Source organism: Neolamprologus brichardi, chromosome 17 (assembly GCF_056152115.1).
Source record: "Neolamprologus brichardi isolate AB-2024 chromosome 17, ASM5615211v1, whole genome shotgun sequence".
Taxonomy (NCBI): Eukaryota; Metazoa; Chordata; class Actinopteri; order Cichliformes; family Cichlidae; genus Neolamprologus; species Neolamprologus brichardi.
Window position 1 is genome coordinate 24,179,644 of NC_142120.1, and position 16,243 is coordinate 24,195,886.

General features: G+C 41.2%; 1 protein-coding gene across 1 annotated transcript; it reads left to right on the top strand.

Moving 5' to 3' along the window:
- The first annotated feature begins 811 nt into the window (after nucleotides 1–811).
- vcam1b (vascular cell adhesion molecule 1b) lies at nucleotides 812–14,750 on the top strand. Its single transcript, XM_087830769.1, has 10 exons — nucleotides 812–1,033; nucleotides 3,818–4,120; nucleotides 5,213–5,518; nucleotides 5,600–5,857; nucleotides 5,944–6,210; nucleotides 6,904–7,182; nucleotides 10,565–10,867; nucleotides 10,954–11,226; nucleotides 12,872–13,132; nucleotides 13,253–14,750. Exons 1-10 carry the CDS (start codon nucleotides 988–990, stop codon nucleotides 13,411–13,413), a joined length of 2,457 nt encoding a protein of 818 aa, XP_087686895.1. The 5' UTR covers nucleotides 812–987; the 3' UTR covers nucleotides 13,414–14,750.
- The last annotated feature ends 1,493 nt before the right edge of the window (nucleotides 14,751–16,243 follow it).

Consider the following 16,243-nt stretch of genomic DNA (forward strand, 5'->3'; position numbering starts at 1 on the left):
GAATCCTCATCAAACTAATCAATACTAAATCACAGAGGCTGTGAATCACTCAGGCTGTTATCACAGTCTCCAGATCATTCAATCAGTCAGGCAGAGGCCCCACAGTGAGAGCTTCACTGTATTCCGCTCATTTACTCCTTAATGTGATTCAGCATGTCTGCTGCTGCTTCATCAGCTCACTGACAGCAAAAGGAAATATTTGACTTTAAATGTATCTAAGTGAGAAGGCAGCATTGAAGTGAATTCATGTTCACGTTTTGTTAAAAGGTGTTAGTCCCAGCTTTTAGTCAGCTCAATAAAGGCATAATACCAGAAAACATACAGCATGTTTTCTTCTTTTTGGGATTCAGCCCTGGGAATTTCCCTCACAAAGTTCCTGCTGGGAGTCCAAGAAAAATACTGATTTGTCCTTCTTACTATAACCACTGCCTGTGACGCTTCTGTCTTGTGGGTGATTTAATGTCACTGAAAAAGATCGTTGAAAAAACATCAAATTCACATAAATAGAGAAACCAAAAGTGAGAGGAAAATAACCCCGGTGTGAAACGAGGAATATCACACGTAGAGAATAACTAAATTTAAGAGGAGCATGACAGAGAAAAAGATGGAAACGTGTAGTGCGCAGACACGAGGAGAAAGAAAAGGCGACAGGATGTTGAAAAGAGAACGGGAGGAAAGGCCGAGGAGCAGTGAACACGGCACAAAGCGACGGTGAAGTTTTCCCGCTCATCGCGTGTCCCGCAGAGGGCGCTGTTGCCCGCGCGTGCACACACAGGCACTTGGAGCTGAATGACGGGAGGGGGCGTTTGCTTCATCAGCCCTGTTTAGGGCTTCAGAGACCCTCTGTGATTCATCATCGCCGGATTTTCTACTTCAGATCCCGAAACTCCGAGAAACGAGACGCTGCTCTGTTTGTTCACGAACCCATCCATCCATTAATCATCCGTCCATCCATCCATCAGCGTATTTGTGGCCTCAACAGAGAAGATGGATCTTCTGTGTGTCCGCAGGCTCTTTGTTCAGCTCATCTCAGGTAAATGTCCTTCCTTCTGATAAATCTGGTTGTTATGTGATGTCTTTTAAACGTAGAGAGATTTTTTGGGGGGTGGGGGGTTATTGTAACCTCTGGATTTTCATTTGAGATTTCGTTCGTCATTTTCTCGTTTTTTCATCAGCTTTCGTGCTTGTGGTTAGTATAGCGCAAATAAAGAATAAAAAGTAGAAACATGCGTAAAATATGAGGAAAATTCAAAAACTCACATTAAAAGCCACATTCAACTTCATGAAAATATGAAATGTTTCATTTCCTTTGCAATTTACAGTAAACTCTTTATGTTTTGGTGTAACTCAATCAAAACAAACAAACAAACAAACCCACTAAAAACAAAACAAAACAAAAAAAAAACAAAACAAGATTTGGAAACACGAGTGACAACACAAAAATGCCAGAAACTCCAATTCCTCTAATGGCCACTCGTGGATGGTCAGTCTCAGGTTAAAACGCGCAGCTTCACAGAATTAAAACGTGTCTTTCCAGTATGGTACAAATTAAGCTGTTGGCCTGTGGATCGTTTCCCCTTCATAACTGCACTGATAGTGGGGGCAGGCCGTGGCTGCTTAGACTGACACCTGGCCACCTCAGTTCTTTTATTTCTAGTACTGAATTTGGGCTCCCCTTTTTATTGACTATTTTGTCATTTTTATCTCACAATCCATTAAATATTCCAAAATGTACCACAGAAACGATGGAGAGGTCCAGCACAGTTTACAAGGCGAGGCTGCAAGCCCCAGCAATCAAAGCAACCACACCCGTAATTTAAGTCTCGCCAGTATCCAAATGAACGAGTTCTAAAAACATGAGCTATCATAAAGTTTTTATGAAGGTGGAAGCTCAACAGAAACCAAAACTGTTTATTTGTACCAAACTGTAAATGTGCTTTCTAATGTTGTAAACGTGGGCATTTGAACATGGAAGCACAGATGAACTGCAGTTTTTGTCTCTTCTACACTGGCTAAATTGTTGTAGTCCCACAGGTTATTGCTTGGTAGACACACAAGAACATCAGGTGCTGATACATTTCCATCCACGTGGAAAACCTTCCTTTTCTCTTAAAATTCTTGACAAAGTAGTTGTTGAACAGCTAATGGAACGTCTGCAGGGGAATGGTTTATTTGAAGAGTTTCAGAGCTCATCACAGAAACAGCTTTAGTGAAGGGTACAAATGATCTTCTGATGGCCTCTGACAGTGGACTCACCTCTGTGCTTGTCCTGCTAGACCTCAGTGCAGCGTTCGATACTGTTGACCATAATATTTTATTACAGCGATTAGAGCATGCTGTAGGTGTAGTCATTTACATGAACAAATTGTAGTCTAAAAGACTCCAATTTGTTCATGTAAATGAAGAGTCCTCTTCACACACTGAGGTTAATTACGGAGTTCCACAGGGTTCTGTGCCAGGACCAGTTTTGTTATACATGCTTCCTTTAGGCAGTATCATTAGAGAGCATAGCAATAACATTTTCACTGCTATGCAGATGACACTCAACTTCATCTGTCCATGAAGCCAGATTACACACACTAATCAGTTAAACTGCAGGAAAAACAACATAAAGACCTGGATGACCTCTAATTTCCTGCTTCTAAGTTCAGATAAAACTGAGGTTATTGTGCTTGGCCCCAAAATTTTAGAAATATGGTCTCTAACCAGATTCTTACTCTGGATGGGGATACTTTGGCCTCAAGTAACACTGTGAAGAATCTTGGAGTCATTTTTGACCAGGATATGTCCGTCAATGCACATATTAATCAAATATGTAGGGCTGTTTTCTTCCATTTGCACAATATCTCTAAAATTAGAAACATCCTGTCTGTAAGTGATGCTGAAAAACTAGTTTGTGAATTTATTACTTTTAGCTGGAACTACTGTAATTCCTTATTATTGGAATGTTTTAAAACTCCCTGAAGAGCTTTCAGTTGATCCAAAATGCTGCAAAAAGAGTCCTGACGGACTAGAAAAAGAGAGCACATTTCTCCTATATTGGCTTCCCTTCACTGGCTTCCTGTTAAATCCAGAATCAAATTTAAAATCCTGTTCCTCACATACAAGGTCTTAAATAACCAGGCCCATCTTATCTTAATGACCTTATAGTACCATATCACCACATTAGAGCACTTTGTTCTCACACTGCAGGCTTACTTGTGGTTCCCAGAGTAAATTAAAAGTAGAATGGGAGGCAGAGCCTTCAGCTTTCAGGCCCCTCTTCTGTGGAACCAACTCCCAGTTTTGATTTGGGAGAGTAAGATTAGTCTAAGTAAGACTTATCTTACTTTTAAGATTAGTCTTAAGAATTCTGGTGATTCTGAATCCTCCCTTAGTTATGATGCAATAGGTCTAGGCTTGCTGGGGGCTTCCCATGATATTTCTTCTTCGGTCACCTTTTTTCACTCAGTGTGTTTATACACCATTTTACATTTAATCATTAGTTATTAAAAATCTCTGTCTCTCTTACAATGTCTTTTGGCCTCTCTTCCTCCCCACAGGTCGTCTAATTATTGAGTCCCCCCCCTTTTATTATTATTATTATTATTATTGCAGCATCTTTGCTTTACAATATAAAGCACCTTGAGGCAACTGTTATTGTGATTTGGCGCTATATATTCATCAGACTCATTCATACGTCATCTGTTTTTGAGGCAAAGTTTACCTGAGGTTCAACTCAAGGTTAACAAACTCTAACTTTTCACTAAACCTGTTTTCTGGAACCTGGCCCAGCTATGTTGTTGCTTTGTATCATTTTTGTTGTTTCCATCCACAGCTGTGCTCCTGATGTCATCGAAGTACATTTCGGCTCTACGGGTGGACATAACTCCTGAAACAGCTCTGTTCGGTCTGGGTGAGCGTCAGCAGCTGGTCTGCTTGTTTCAGGGCTGTACCACAACGCCAAGTGTTTCCTGGTCCATTCTGGGGGACCGGCCTCTGAGCGGGTCCATCAGCACCAACCAGACTTGTTCTGTGTTGACCTTTGAGCGTGTAAAGATGGAGCATGATGAAGCGATACTGTGTACAGTCAGCTGCAATGGAGACAGGAAACAAGCGAAACGCTCGGTGCAGGTTTACTGTGAGTTAACACTGAAATGCAGCATACATTTGAAACGTTATGTTATATATTTTCTTATTGCTCTATTTAAAACAACATGAGTTTAGTGCATGTTTGTAATTTTGCCTCTGTACACATAAAGTAGATTTTAAATCTAAGATCAAGATGAGATCAAAGTGCAGAGTGTGATTAGGATTTTGGATGAAAACCAACCTTTTGCTGAGAAACAGAGGTCTAAGACCCTTGCATCACCAAATACTGTTTCCTCCTCTAATATCCTACGCCTTCATTTTTCATAACCACGTTTACTTTATTTTAAAACACTTGCTGTCACTTTAGGATAATTTTTCAAAGTGCAGGGTAATCCATTAGATTACTTCCGACCCTCCCAAGGCTCACATCACAGAGGAAGAAGAAGAAGTTTGATCTTGTGATACGTAGTTAGATTTGTGAAAGGGTCCATTCTAATCCAAACCGCGATCCTTTCCACACTATACCGAGCAGTTTTGGTTACCAAAACCAAGTGAAAAGGTAAACAAATCTTGTCTTTTAAGTCCTGCAAAAGACTTTAGGGGCTTTCATTCTCTCCCAGCAATATGCTTTTCTAGTGCATCACTTTAATTCTACTACAACAAACAAAAATCCACTGTAGCAAGTACAATGTAACCCACCTCACTCTGAATCATTATGGACACCAGAATCAGCCTAATCAAAGTAATTTATTTCAATTTGTTTATTAATCTGACTTGCCAACTAAAACTGGTAAACTCGCGATCACCCACCAAAACCAAAACTGCACAGACTTCTTGAGGGTCTGTAACACACCCTAAGTAATATTATTTGTCTGGCAATTTTGTTAAAAATGCTTCAGAAGGCGAAGCGCTAGCAGTCACCAGCTGGCTGTCTGTGTCGGGACGCCTGTCTGTCAAAGTGGCGTTACCTTCATGCCTCACCAGCATCCACGCAGAGAAGTTAGCATTAAAAAAAACACACAAAAACCACATTGGAACCAAACTTAAGGTGCTACAAGTAGAATTGCACTGTTTTTATTTACTATTAGACTGTTATTGTTATAAGAATTAATGCCTGCCCTCTGTGTCTCTGCTGTTCTAGCCTTCCTGTCGGACCCTGTCATCACAGGCCAGGATAATGTCAAACTGGGGGTAAAGTCCACCCTGACCTGCAAGGCATTTAACATATATCCTGATGAGGAGGTGAACATCACTTGGCACAGTGGGAACACTATTCTGCAGACCACAGTGCAAGATGGTGAATCCGGGGCAGTCCAGTCTGACTACAACTTCACAGCTGAAAACATGGATCAGGGAAGAAATATCACCTGTAGGGTCACACTGAAGCTGAAGGACCTGCCAGATAACAAGAGGACCAGAGAAAGCGCAGTGCCAATAAATGTCCTATGTGAGTCTGGGTTTGGTTCTGAGTCCTCACGTCTGAGTCTTGTTATCCGTGTCCTCATAAACCCGACTTCTCTGTCTCCAGATGCTCCTGTCGTCAAGAAGTTGGAGTCTAAGGAAGTTATGGCCGGCTCTCCGCTCACTCTCACCTGTTTGGCAGAGGGAAATCCTGAGCCGACCATCACCTGGAGTTTCAGGACAGCAGATGGCCGAACTCTGCAACGCGGTCAAGGCGGTCAGCTCAACTTCACAGCGGTGGAACTGTCCGAGGCTGGACGGTACGAGTGTGATGCGCGAAACACGGAAGGAACCCACAGTAGCACCGTGGACGTCACTGTTCACAGTGAGTGATGGTCCTGTTTCACTCTTAGTATGTGCACTTCCTTTAGTTTCAATGAGTCAGTTGTGTCCCTTGTGTCTCCCTAACAGGTCCACCCACTAACACCTCCCTCTCTGTAATTCCGGGTGAGGAGGTGGTGGAGGGTCAGCAGGTAACTTTTGTCTGTAGCTCAGAGGGTGCTCCGCTCCCCAGACTGGTGCTGAGCAGGAATGGGACAGAACTTCAAAGCGTTGACAGAGCGTCCACGATAATCTTCAACCTGTCTTCCGCCCTGCTCGAACACTCTGACGTCTACCAGTGTGATGCCTCTAATCTGTACGGATCCCAGCTGGCCTCCAGCTCCATCACTGTCAGAGGTAATCTTTCCTCCAGTTTGTATCTTACAAGGTGATCTCAGAAAAACTCTTAAAATTTTAATATGAAATGAAATTAATGAAAGTACCTCATGTGAAGGTACTCCTAAATGACCATCATGTGTTGGGATGGATGTTTCTAATCCCATTTCCTGATCCTTCAACCTGCTGTGAATATTCTTCCTCAGATGTCACACCAGATTATTGCAGACATAAAGCATCATAGTTACAGATTATATCACAATATCTATCTTGCAATACAATTGATAGAGTCATCAATTTGTAATTTTTCAGGTGCAGGTCAAATGTCTTGTTCCTCCAACATGAGGGTGGAGTAGTAGGAACAGTAATGAGAAGTGTTACATTTCTTATCAAAACATTTCTTGAGTTTGATCTCATAGCCCTGCAGCCACAGAGAAAGGGAAGCTTCTATAAAGAGAACTTCAGAGTGCAAACCTCTGTAGTAAAGTGAAGGCTTAGCTATAATTATTGATTAAGCTACAATGGACCAGACCCAGTTTAACCACTTTGCAGATTAGTTTGGATCCATGTTTAAAGTGAGAGAAAAACTATTTAAGTTAATGGTGTAAGGGTAAAATAAAAGCCTCTCCTGTAAAAGAGCCTTCACAGACAAGATTAGAATAAATGCTTTCAGCGTGAACATGCAGGATCAGTAAGATGTCTGTGTTCCTCCAGCTCACCCTCTACAGGTCGAGGCGAGTCCTCAGGTCTCTGCAGCGAGAGGTTCAGCTCTGAGTCTGAGCTGCAAGGCGTCCGGCTGTCTGCACAACCCCATCCTCCTCACCTGGTTGAGGAAAGACCAGAACCAGACTGTCCTCCAGACAACCTGGCCGCAGGACGGACTCTCTGTGCTCCATCTGCAGGACCTGGATCTCCAGGATCGGGGTGAATACAGCTGTCAGGCTCAGTGCGAGACCGTCAACAGGAGCAGAAACATTCAAGTCCATGTCTATTGTGAGTCTGACACACCTGATAGCAGTTATAGTCCCGCACTGCCACTTTATTTGGTTTCACATCACACCTATTAAACCTATTAAGTAGATTTTCATGTTCATTTGAAGAATCCTCTCAAACCATTTAGAGATTGCAGTAGGTGTCGAGTGGCGAGTGGACCCAAATGAAGACACCAGAGACAGAACTAAGCTTAAACTAAAAGCGAGCCTTTATTGATGGCTGAAAAACTGAGCAACAAACAAATGAGACACAACGACTAACCTAACAAAAACTCAACTGGGAAAAGCAACTAAAACCTGAATGCATGACTCTGAAAACAGGATGAAATGGGAACCTAAGGCATGAAACATGAACAGGGACGTGAAAACGTCGACCAGGAAAACCTAAACATGAAATACCTGACTTGACGCTTGCCACACAGACAACCCGACGAGGAACAATACACACAATATGTATACGGAGGGTAATGAGGGAACCGCAACTGGAGGGAGACACAGTTGGACTTAATCTGACATAACGAGACAAAGGGGAAGCAAAGCTAGATAAACTGAACAGAGGACAAGGACTATCAAAAAGAAACAGGAACACTCTGACAGACTCATGACACGCAAGCTTGACATGGTGACTGGGAAGACGAGACAAACTAACCACAGGAGGAGATCAGACACTGAGGGGAGGAAGATCTAGATCAGGGGTCCCCAATCCCAGTCCACGAGGGCCGGTGTCCCTGCAGGTTTTAGATGTGTCCTTGATCCATCACAGCTGATTTACATGGATAAATTACCTTCTCAACATGTCTTCAGTTCTCCAGAGGCCTGGTAATGAACTAATCATGTGATTCAGGTGTGTTGACCCAGGGTGAGATCTAAAACCTGCAGGGACACCGGCCCTCGTGGACTGGGATTGGGGACCCCTGATCTAAATACTAAACAGAAACCAGAGGATCTAATAAGAACACTAAAGTACAGGCAAACTAAACATAAACAGAGAATCTAATCTAATTTAGAATATCCTATTGCACAGTCCAAAAACATAAACACGGGTCACTGACAGTAGGAATTGTACTGCAAAATATATGATAAAGACTCTTTAATAATTGTTAATTATTAGATTAACAATGAGAGGAAAAGAGGAAGTTAGAGGAATTTAAAGATAAATAAAAAGGATTTGTTGTTGTTTTTGGGTGGTTTTTTTTACACTGTTTAGTGTCTGACTCATGTCCTCGTATTTTAAGAGTTTTATGTACTAAAAACTCGAAGCGAAACCTTTACAAGTAAAGCAGAACAGCACAAGCAGGAAAAAACTTCTAAAACATAAGAAAATGCGATGTTTGTCAGTTTTATTCCCAGCAGTCTCACACAACAGGAGTCAGACATTCAATAATCTCAGAGGTGCAATCAAAAGATGAACTGCTCATAACAGACATGAGGCTTAGTAATGTTTGCACAGATGTCCTGACGCCGAGCTGCTCATCAGTGTGGGGGTAGAGCTGCACACCACTGCTTTCACTGGTTTGGCGATAAAGAGCAGAGCATGCCCCGACAAACATCGCCGTTTTCATGACTGATCAGTTAACCTAGATCAGGCTTTCTAGATTTTTCTCCAAAGTCAGTGTGTTTTTATAAAAAAAATAACTCTGTTTCACCGGATCACATCAGAGCTAAAAGCAGCTCCAAGAGAAACTGCAGTGACTAAAAATTACTAACATGCTCGTGATCTGAGAGCCACAAACAGGCTCATTTTAAAAGGTTTGTTGACCGTCAGATCTGAGCTGAAGAAGATGAACTCCAACGCTCTGTCAGGAAATGACAACATGGGGGAAAGAAGCCAAACACTCGCCCATGCACTCATCTTTACCCCCCTACCACTTCAACAAAGACTGAAAACATGCAAAATCCTCCCACACAGAAAGGAGGCGAGGACTCAATGTTTCTGACAGTTACATCCACACTTGGAATATCTGTTAGAGTGCATGACCTCGTTACGGCACTGGACAAGAAGCAGGGAAATGACCATAACTTAACCATCCTCATCAAGTTGCTGAAAGTCTTCCAAGTCACTTAAGGTTGCTCAGCTCTCCATTCACGGACTTTTACATTCTAGTTGTTAACCTTGCTTTTCAATGACAAAGATTTTAGAGATGCAGTTGTTTGTGGCATGCCTCGTGTGTTCCAAATATTTTCATACTTTGTTACTAGGTTTTTAAAGTCAGAGTTCTTACTTTGATCTCGGAAATCTGGAAAAGAAACAAAAAAGACGTGCCCACATTTTTCTCCCCATTGGCCCTAATCATCTTCCATAGTTTAGAGTCCACTGGTTGTTGTATTTTCAGAGTTTACAGTGTTCCCTGACAAGGTTCCCTGCTTTTAGAGGTGTTTAAAAACGATTCAGTGGAACCAAAATTGTTTTTGAGAATCATAAAAGGACTCATTTAGGTTTCAGAAGTTAATTTAAAGAGGTTTTTGAGGTCTTTCAGGTGAATCTAGTATTCTTTACAGAGTTTTTAAAGCTTTGGAAGGTGGACCATTTGAGATTTCAGTGATCCCATTTCAAAGGTTTTAAATGGGATCTGTGAGTTTATAGGATATTAACCTCCTAGGACCTGGCATCCCCATATGTGGACATCACATTTTGGGTTATTTAGACCAAAATACTAAATTTTGCTCTACAAAGACCTGATATCCACTTACGAGGACATTATGCTGCTACTGTTCTATCAAAATTTTAAACGAATATCCTCATACGTGGCTCTTATTTTTCTTAAAAACAAAAATTAGGTAAAAAAAAAAAAATCTGGTAATTCTTTGTTTTTACATTCATCGGCCCCCAATCAGCCCAAATATCAAAGAGAAATCAAAAATGCATGCAGTGGAAGAGTTCGGGTCTTAGGAGGTTAAGGAAGTTTGGCGCTTTGTTAGGCCTGAAGAGCTCTTGATGAGATGAATGGGGAGGTTTTAGATGAACATATGTTATTGGTTGAAATTGTATTAGATTAGCAGTCCAATTTTCTTTAACAGTGTCTTTAAAAAGCTGTGCATATATTGAAGGAAAGGGTCTCGGCTAGGATTCAGGGTCCTTGAATCTGCTGGAATCAGTACTGACATTATGCAGGTCTTTCTCGTGGTCTTAGAGTTCTGTGGTGGGGGGCTGTTTTGAATCTAAAAATTTCAGATCATGAATCCCAACTATGATTCACCACTTTAAATTCCAAAATATCAGAAAAGCATAAAAAAACTTTACTTTTGATGTCTGTTGACTTTGATGTAAAATGTTTCTTATGTATAATTAGCCATCAATTGATGTTTAAAGCTGATTCTTATTGGCACAATTTATATATTTTCACACTCCTGAATCAGCTACTTACTTCTCTCTCTCTCCCCAGCGTTTCCATTTGATCCCGTACTGGAGAATCCTGGCCCTGTCCTGCTGGGTGAAGAAGCAGTCTTCCGCTGTGATGTCATTAATGTCTTCTGGGCTAATCAGCTGAGGATTCAGTGGCTTTTGGGAAACAAAACGGTGGCGGAAAAATTGTTCAGTTTCTCCAGTGTTTTACAAAACGTCTCTTTTAGTCTCCATCACCGGGTTGACGAGGATCATCAGGTGCTGACCTGCAGCGCAGACCTACTGCAAGAAGGCGGAGACTTGTGGAGGTCCAAGAGGACCAGCATCCATCTGCAGGTCCACTGTAAGTGTTTGTTTTTATGTTTTTTCTGCAGCTCTCATTTTTTTCAGATCCAGCTTTATTAAACTCCTGATCTAATTCTTTTTCAGATCCTCCGAGGAACACATCACTGTTAATTAGGCCAGACGAGGAGCTGGTGGAGGGTCGTCACGTGACCTTTAGCTGTCACTCAGATGGAGCTCCGGCCCCAGCACTGGTGCTGAGCAGAAACGGGATGGAGCTTCAAAGAATCACACCAGCCACCTCATCACCACTGACCTTCACCTTCTCCCCCATCCTCCTGGAACACTCTGACCTTTACCGGTGTGAAGCATCCAACAAGTATGGATCTGAAGTGGCTTCTCACTCCATCACTGTCAAAGGTCAGATCATTAATAATAATTATAACAGGCTTCTTTCGTAAAGAAGGAGGGAATGACATGTTGTACACTTCGAAAAAATCATCCATCCATCTAATTCAGGATGGATGGAGGGGGGGTTGGAAGGGCGAGAGGAAGGACAGATGTCGAGGCAGGAGAAACAGGGAAAGAGACAAACATTCACACTCACGTTCACACCTTAGTGTGGTTTATAAAATCAGCTAATTTAAATTTCATCCATCCATATTTTAAATCACGCTCTACCTTCATCAGCCCTTTGTTTTCCTTTTGTTTTTTTTTCTCTGACAGCTGTAATCAGAAGCCAGAGACAGAAATAAGCTTCTAGCATTACAGTGGAGTCATTCGTTCAGAACTTTAGCTGCCAGGCTCAGTGCCGCCATACATTCAAGGATGAAAACTCAGTATAAGTTAAAGCGTTTTGCTGCTGTGGTTTTCCTAAGAGGGCCATCAAGTGAAAGAGGTTGAAATACATTGAATAATGCAAAAGTGAATCTTATGAAAGCATGCTGATCATTTCTTTACCAAACATTCAAAACTTCTCTGTCTGCTCTTGCGTCAGAGCTGATCCAGGTTGTGGCAGACATAAAAATAGATTTATGTCCGTGGGCCTTCTAAACCCAACTGGTTAAAAATAACCATATTTATAGAAAAGGCCCCATGAGCTGTAAGTGAAACAGTGAGGAGTAGATGACCTACTAAATGATGAAACGCACAGAAGCAAAAAGTGAAAGAATGTTTAGTATCAAACTGGCACTGTTTGTTTTTCCTGTGGCAGGGCTCTCCGCTATCAGGCGATGATGTGTTGGTTAGAGGTGTGACAGAAGGTCAGCAGGTTCAGCTGAGCTGCTTTCACATGCTTTTCACGTTCACTGTATGACCCTCTTTCCACTGAGATTTAGGTTACACGTCCTTATGTTAAAAGAGGACGGGGTTAGTTTAAACAGATATGAGGCAATTGTTGTTGTGATTTGATGCTAAATAAATAAAATTGAATTGAAAATTGAATTGGTCAAACTATGACTGAAGTGTTTCTGGAAAATCAACGGAGAATGAACTTGCAGCAACGTCTACAGAATGCACTGTAAAAGCAGCAAAATACACTGTAAACTAGATGAATAAACTATAAGAACCAGCAACACAGTGCACTGTGGTTTATGCTCAAAGCATGATTTTACTGCATTAAAGATAGTACTGTACCTATAGCTATAGATGCTGAGTTGCATGGGGATTTGAGGTAGATAGTATTCTTAGAGTTTATAGGATAAAGTGAATTATGAGTATATGGATATAAGTTGCTTGTGTTCTAAAGTGCTTTGATTGGACAGTAAGACTGGGAAAGTAATGTACCTTGCTATAGCTGGATGTGCATCTTACCAAGGATGTTGCTACAGTTAGTTACAAACCACAAAATCAAAAAGTACAATAAGTACAGCGATGTTATTAGTAATTTGTAAACTGTAATATATACTGTATGAACACAATATATTAGTTAGAACAAAGCTAAACTCCCCAAAATGACAAGTTTCTCAGTTGGGTCTTTTCACATTTCCTGCAAAAGCAGTTGTACAACAACAACAACAACAACAACAACAAAGAAGATCTAATTTTAATCTGTTTTCTTATCCAGCTCCTCCGAGGAACACCACAGTCCACATCCTGCCGTCTACAGTGGTCCAGGAGGGGCAAAATGTCACTGTCTGCTGCCAAACCATCAGTTTCCCACCGTCAGCTGTGATTCTCAAGAAAATGACCAATGGCACAGAGCTATATTCTACTAATGGAACTTTCCTACTGGTCAATCTCACAGCCAAAGACTCGGGGTTATACCAGGTCAACGTGACCAATGACCTTGGGTACCAAGTCAAAATCTTCAGCATCAGTGTCAGAGGTCAGTAAAATTCGTTTGGATTTTATTATTCCCTTAAAATGCTCAAGTTTGATTTGAACATATGTTACCCACAGCAGTTCTGTAAACAGTTTCACAAAACTGGCCTATTTTCTTGTGCAGAGAGAAGTAGCAAGCTTCCACCCAGTTTCAGCGTCATCATCATCCCAGCTGTCTGCATCGCCACTGTTCTAGCAGCTTCTGCTCTGTTCCTCGACTACGTGAGGAGATCCAGGAAGAAAGGCTTTTATCAACTGCCCCAGTCTGCTCCACCTTCAGCCTGAGGCCAACCCTGGCCTAAAAGGCCCCTGGTTCATGCAGCTACCAAGTGTGTAGCATCAACACATCTGAATCTATGGCTGTCAGATTTTTTTTAAATGTGACTACCATGTGCATGTGGCTGCTGCAGGACAATATCTCAATATGACCGATGGCTTTTATTTCAACATGTGCTTTGTGTTTTTAAACACATGGCTTTGATATTCATAGGTGTGACCATGTTGTCCCAGCAATAAGCGGCTAACAAATGACATAATGATTTTCAGCATCCAGGAACATGTGGCTATATTGTCTTTCCGTGTGGTTAACACGTTCCATCACATGGCTACATGTCACATGTAACTGCCAACTCTGCAGATGTGGTTTACAGTTCATGGCCTAATCACATCCCATTGTATGGCTACTGCTTTATGTGGTTATGTAACATGTGAATTAGACATGCTGATGTGTGGCCACCACTTCTAATAAGGCATTGTGTGCTAACCATCTCCAATTATGTGGTTACCCCATCTTGACCTATAGCTAGCATTTCCTAAAATGTGACTACTACCTCTTAATGTTTTACTACCACTTCTCACAATCCCAACATGGTATAAACCTCCCGATACACCCTCATATCCCAACAGGAATTGCCATACAGTTATCTTCCATTTGCTAAAAGCAGGCGTGTATCACGGCATGTGATAATATCAAACCCTATCCTATCCTGTCGTATCCTGTCACATCTTATCCTTGGTTATTGTGACATGGGAATTCTACCTCCTGATATACAGTTTAAATATTTCAACATGTGGCTTGCTATCTGTTCACACATGAAGCTAATTTTGTCCAACATGTGACAAAACTACCCAGAAACCACTCCCAAGTTCATGGCTGCCACACTTTAAAATGTGGCTGTTCTTCCAGCAAGTTACCAACATCCATGGCACTAATCAATACGTGACTACAAGAGTCCAGCTTGAAAAATAAACACTACCTATGGCTCAATAATCTTATATGCAATAATGTTCACTGTCAGTTTTCAGCAGCATTTTATTCTCTTATCAGGGTGAGCTGAGTTAATGACTTTTCAGTGACTGTGAACTTTCCTCTCAGTGAGAGCTACTCAGCTTAAAGATTTGTGGAAAGCAAAGATGTTGCTCAACTTGTTAATGGAGACTTTCTGACTGACACCATATGGCTGAACTCTCCCAGAAAGTCTTCAGTCTCCTCCGAACTCTCGCCGTGGTACTGCTGCACACTTGGTGTGATGTGGAATTATCTGCAGAGTTATAAGAGATGATATGTAAATATGTGTACAGTTTCTTTTTGCTTGCTTTCAATAAAGATATTTATGTCTTTATTTCTTATCACAGGCTTTTTGAAATTTCAGTGTGCAGGATTTCCCCGGGAATTCCCTGTAAGTGGCGAGCTTTCGCTTTTATTTCTGTTTGATTCGGTGTTTACTGGAATCTTTGGCATTGACTCAGCTATTACCATGGTGACGGCTGAGCTGCATTTCAGTCATTTCAGCTTGCCAGCCTTTAAACCCAAAATTAAATACAACACTTTTTCTTTTCTCTTTCCTTACTGCTCATTCACAAGAAAGATCTGGCCAAGAAAGAAATTCTCACCAAACTCCCCACACACAAACTACAAAGCAACTAAAGACAGATATAAAACCACAACAACAACAAAGAAAACAACCAAAAAAGGCAAACTGACCTGAAGACACACAGAAAACTACTGCCAAAAATAAATACTGCATAAATATACAAAAAAAAGCTTTATAATACATTCTTCTAGTCTGTGAGTGTTTCTCCTATATGCAACCTTAGCCTTGTTTCTCATAATCCATCTTTGGACTCAAGTCCTAAAGGTGTCATAAAAGCCCAGAGACTTAGTGCCCAGTGAAAATCTCCTGATTGTTGTTGAAAAGGTCTAAACCAAGAAAACCACAAAACCACATTAAAAGCCCTGTTTTTATCAGGAAGCAGCAGGATATGCCTAATCATGGAAGGGTCCAACAAACTGGAAGGATAAATTAAAAGAGTTCTGTTGGCTTTTGTTTTCAGTGTGAAGCGAACTGGGTCCTCGTTGTCATAGAAACAGGAAGGTTTCAGAAGCGAGGTGTGAAGAGGGGAGTCAGTATGGATCAGACCAAGTATTTGGACCAGTTTCGAGTCAGACTCTGTAACAGTCTGCGCTTCTCTAGCTCTATTTACCATTTTAAGGAGCCGTCAACATCATTGCATAGATCTCTATGATAAACGGACCTTTGGAAGGCTGACCTATTACAGTTTCCATACTCAGGTGAGGGCTTTGAGAAGAGATTGAAGGCATGAAAAAAAAAAAAACACTTCAGTGGATGATGAAATACTGATCCGTATGCAGACTCTCTGGGAAGATAATAATGCCATCTCTTTAGCTTTTAACATGCTGCTCTCAAACAAACAGAGGTGAATTAACAACACGGACTAATATGCAACTGCAGAAACAAGCCAGGTGGTGAAAACTGAAGCTTAATAAATAAGAAAACAGAGAAAACAACAGAGAACAGCTACAGCTAACATGGAGGGCAGCAGAAGTGCACTTTGCTCAGTAAAGGTACACCACACATACAAAATAAATAAGATACTATAAAACATAAAAATATATTTATTCAAAATACTATCTAAAATACTATTTTCACTTAATAGCAAATATCTTCACCACCACTGCAACAAAACTTATGACATTGGTTATGTGTACTGGCATTTGGACAGTTAGTAGATTTAGGTTTTGATTCATTTAAACTAATATAATCATCCTGCTGCAAGACAGAATAAATCAATATGTTTATCAATAATTAAATCA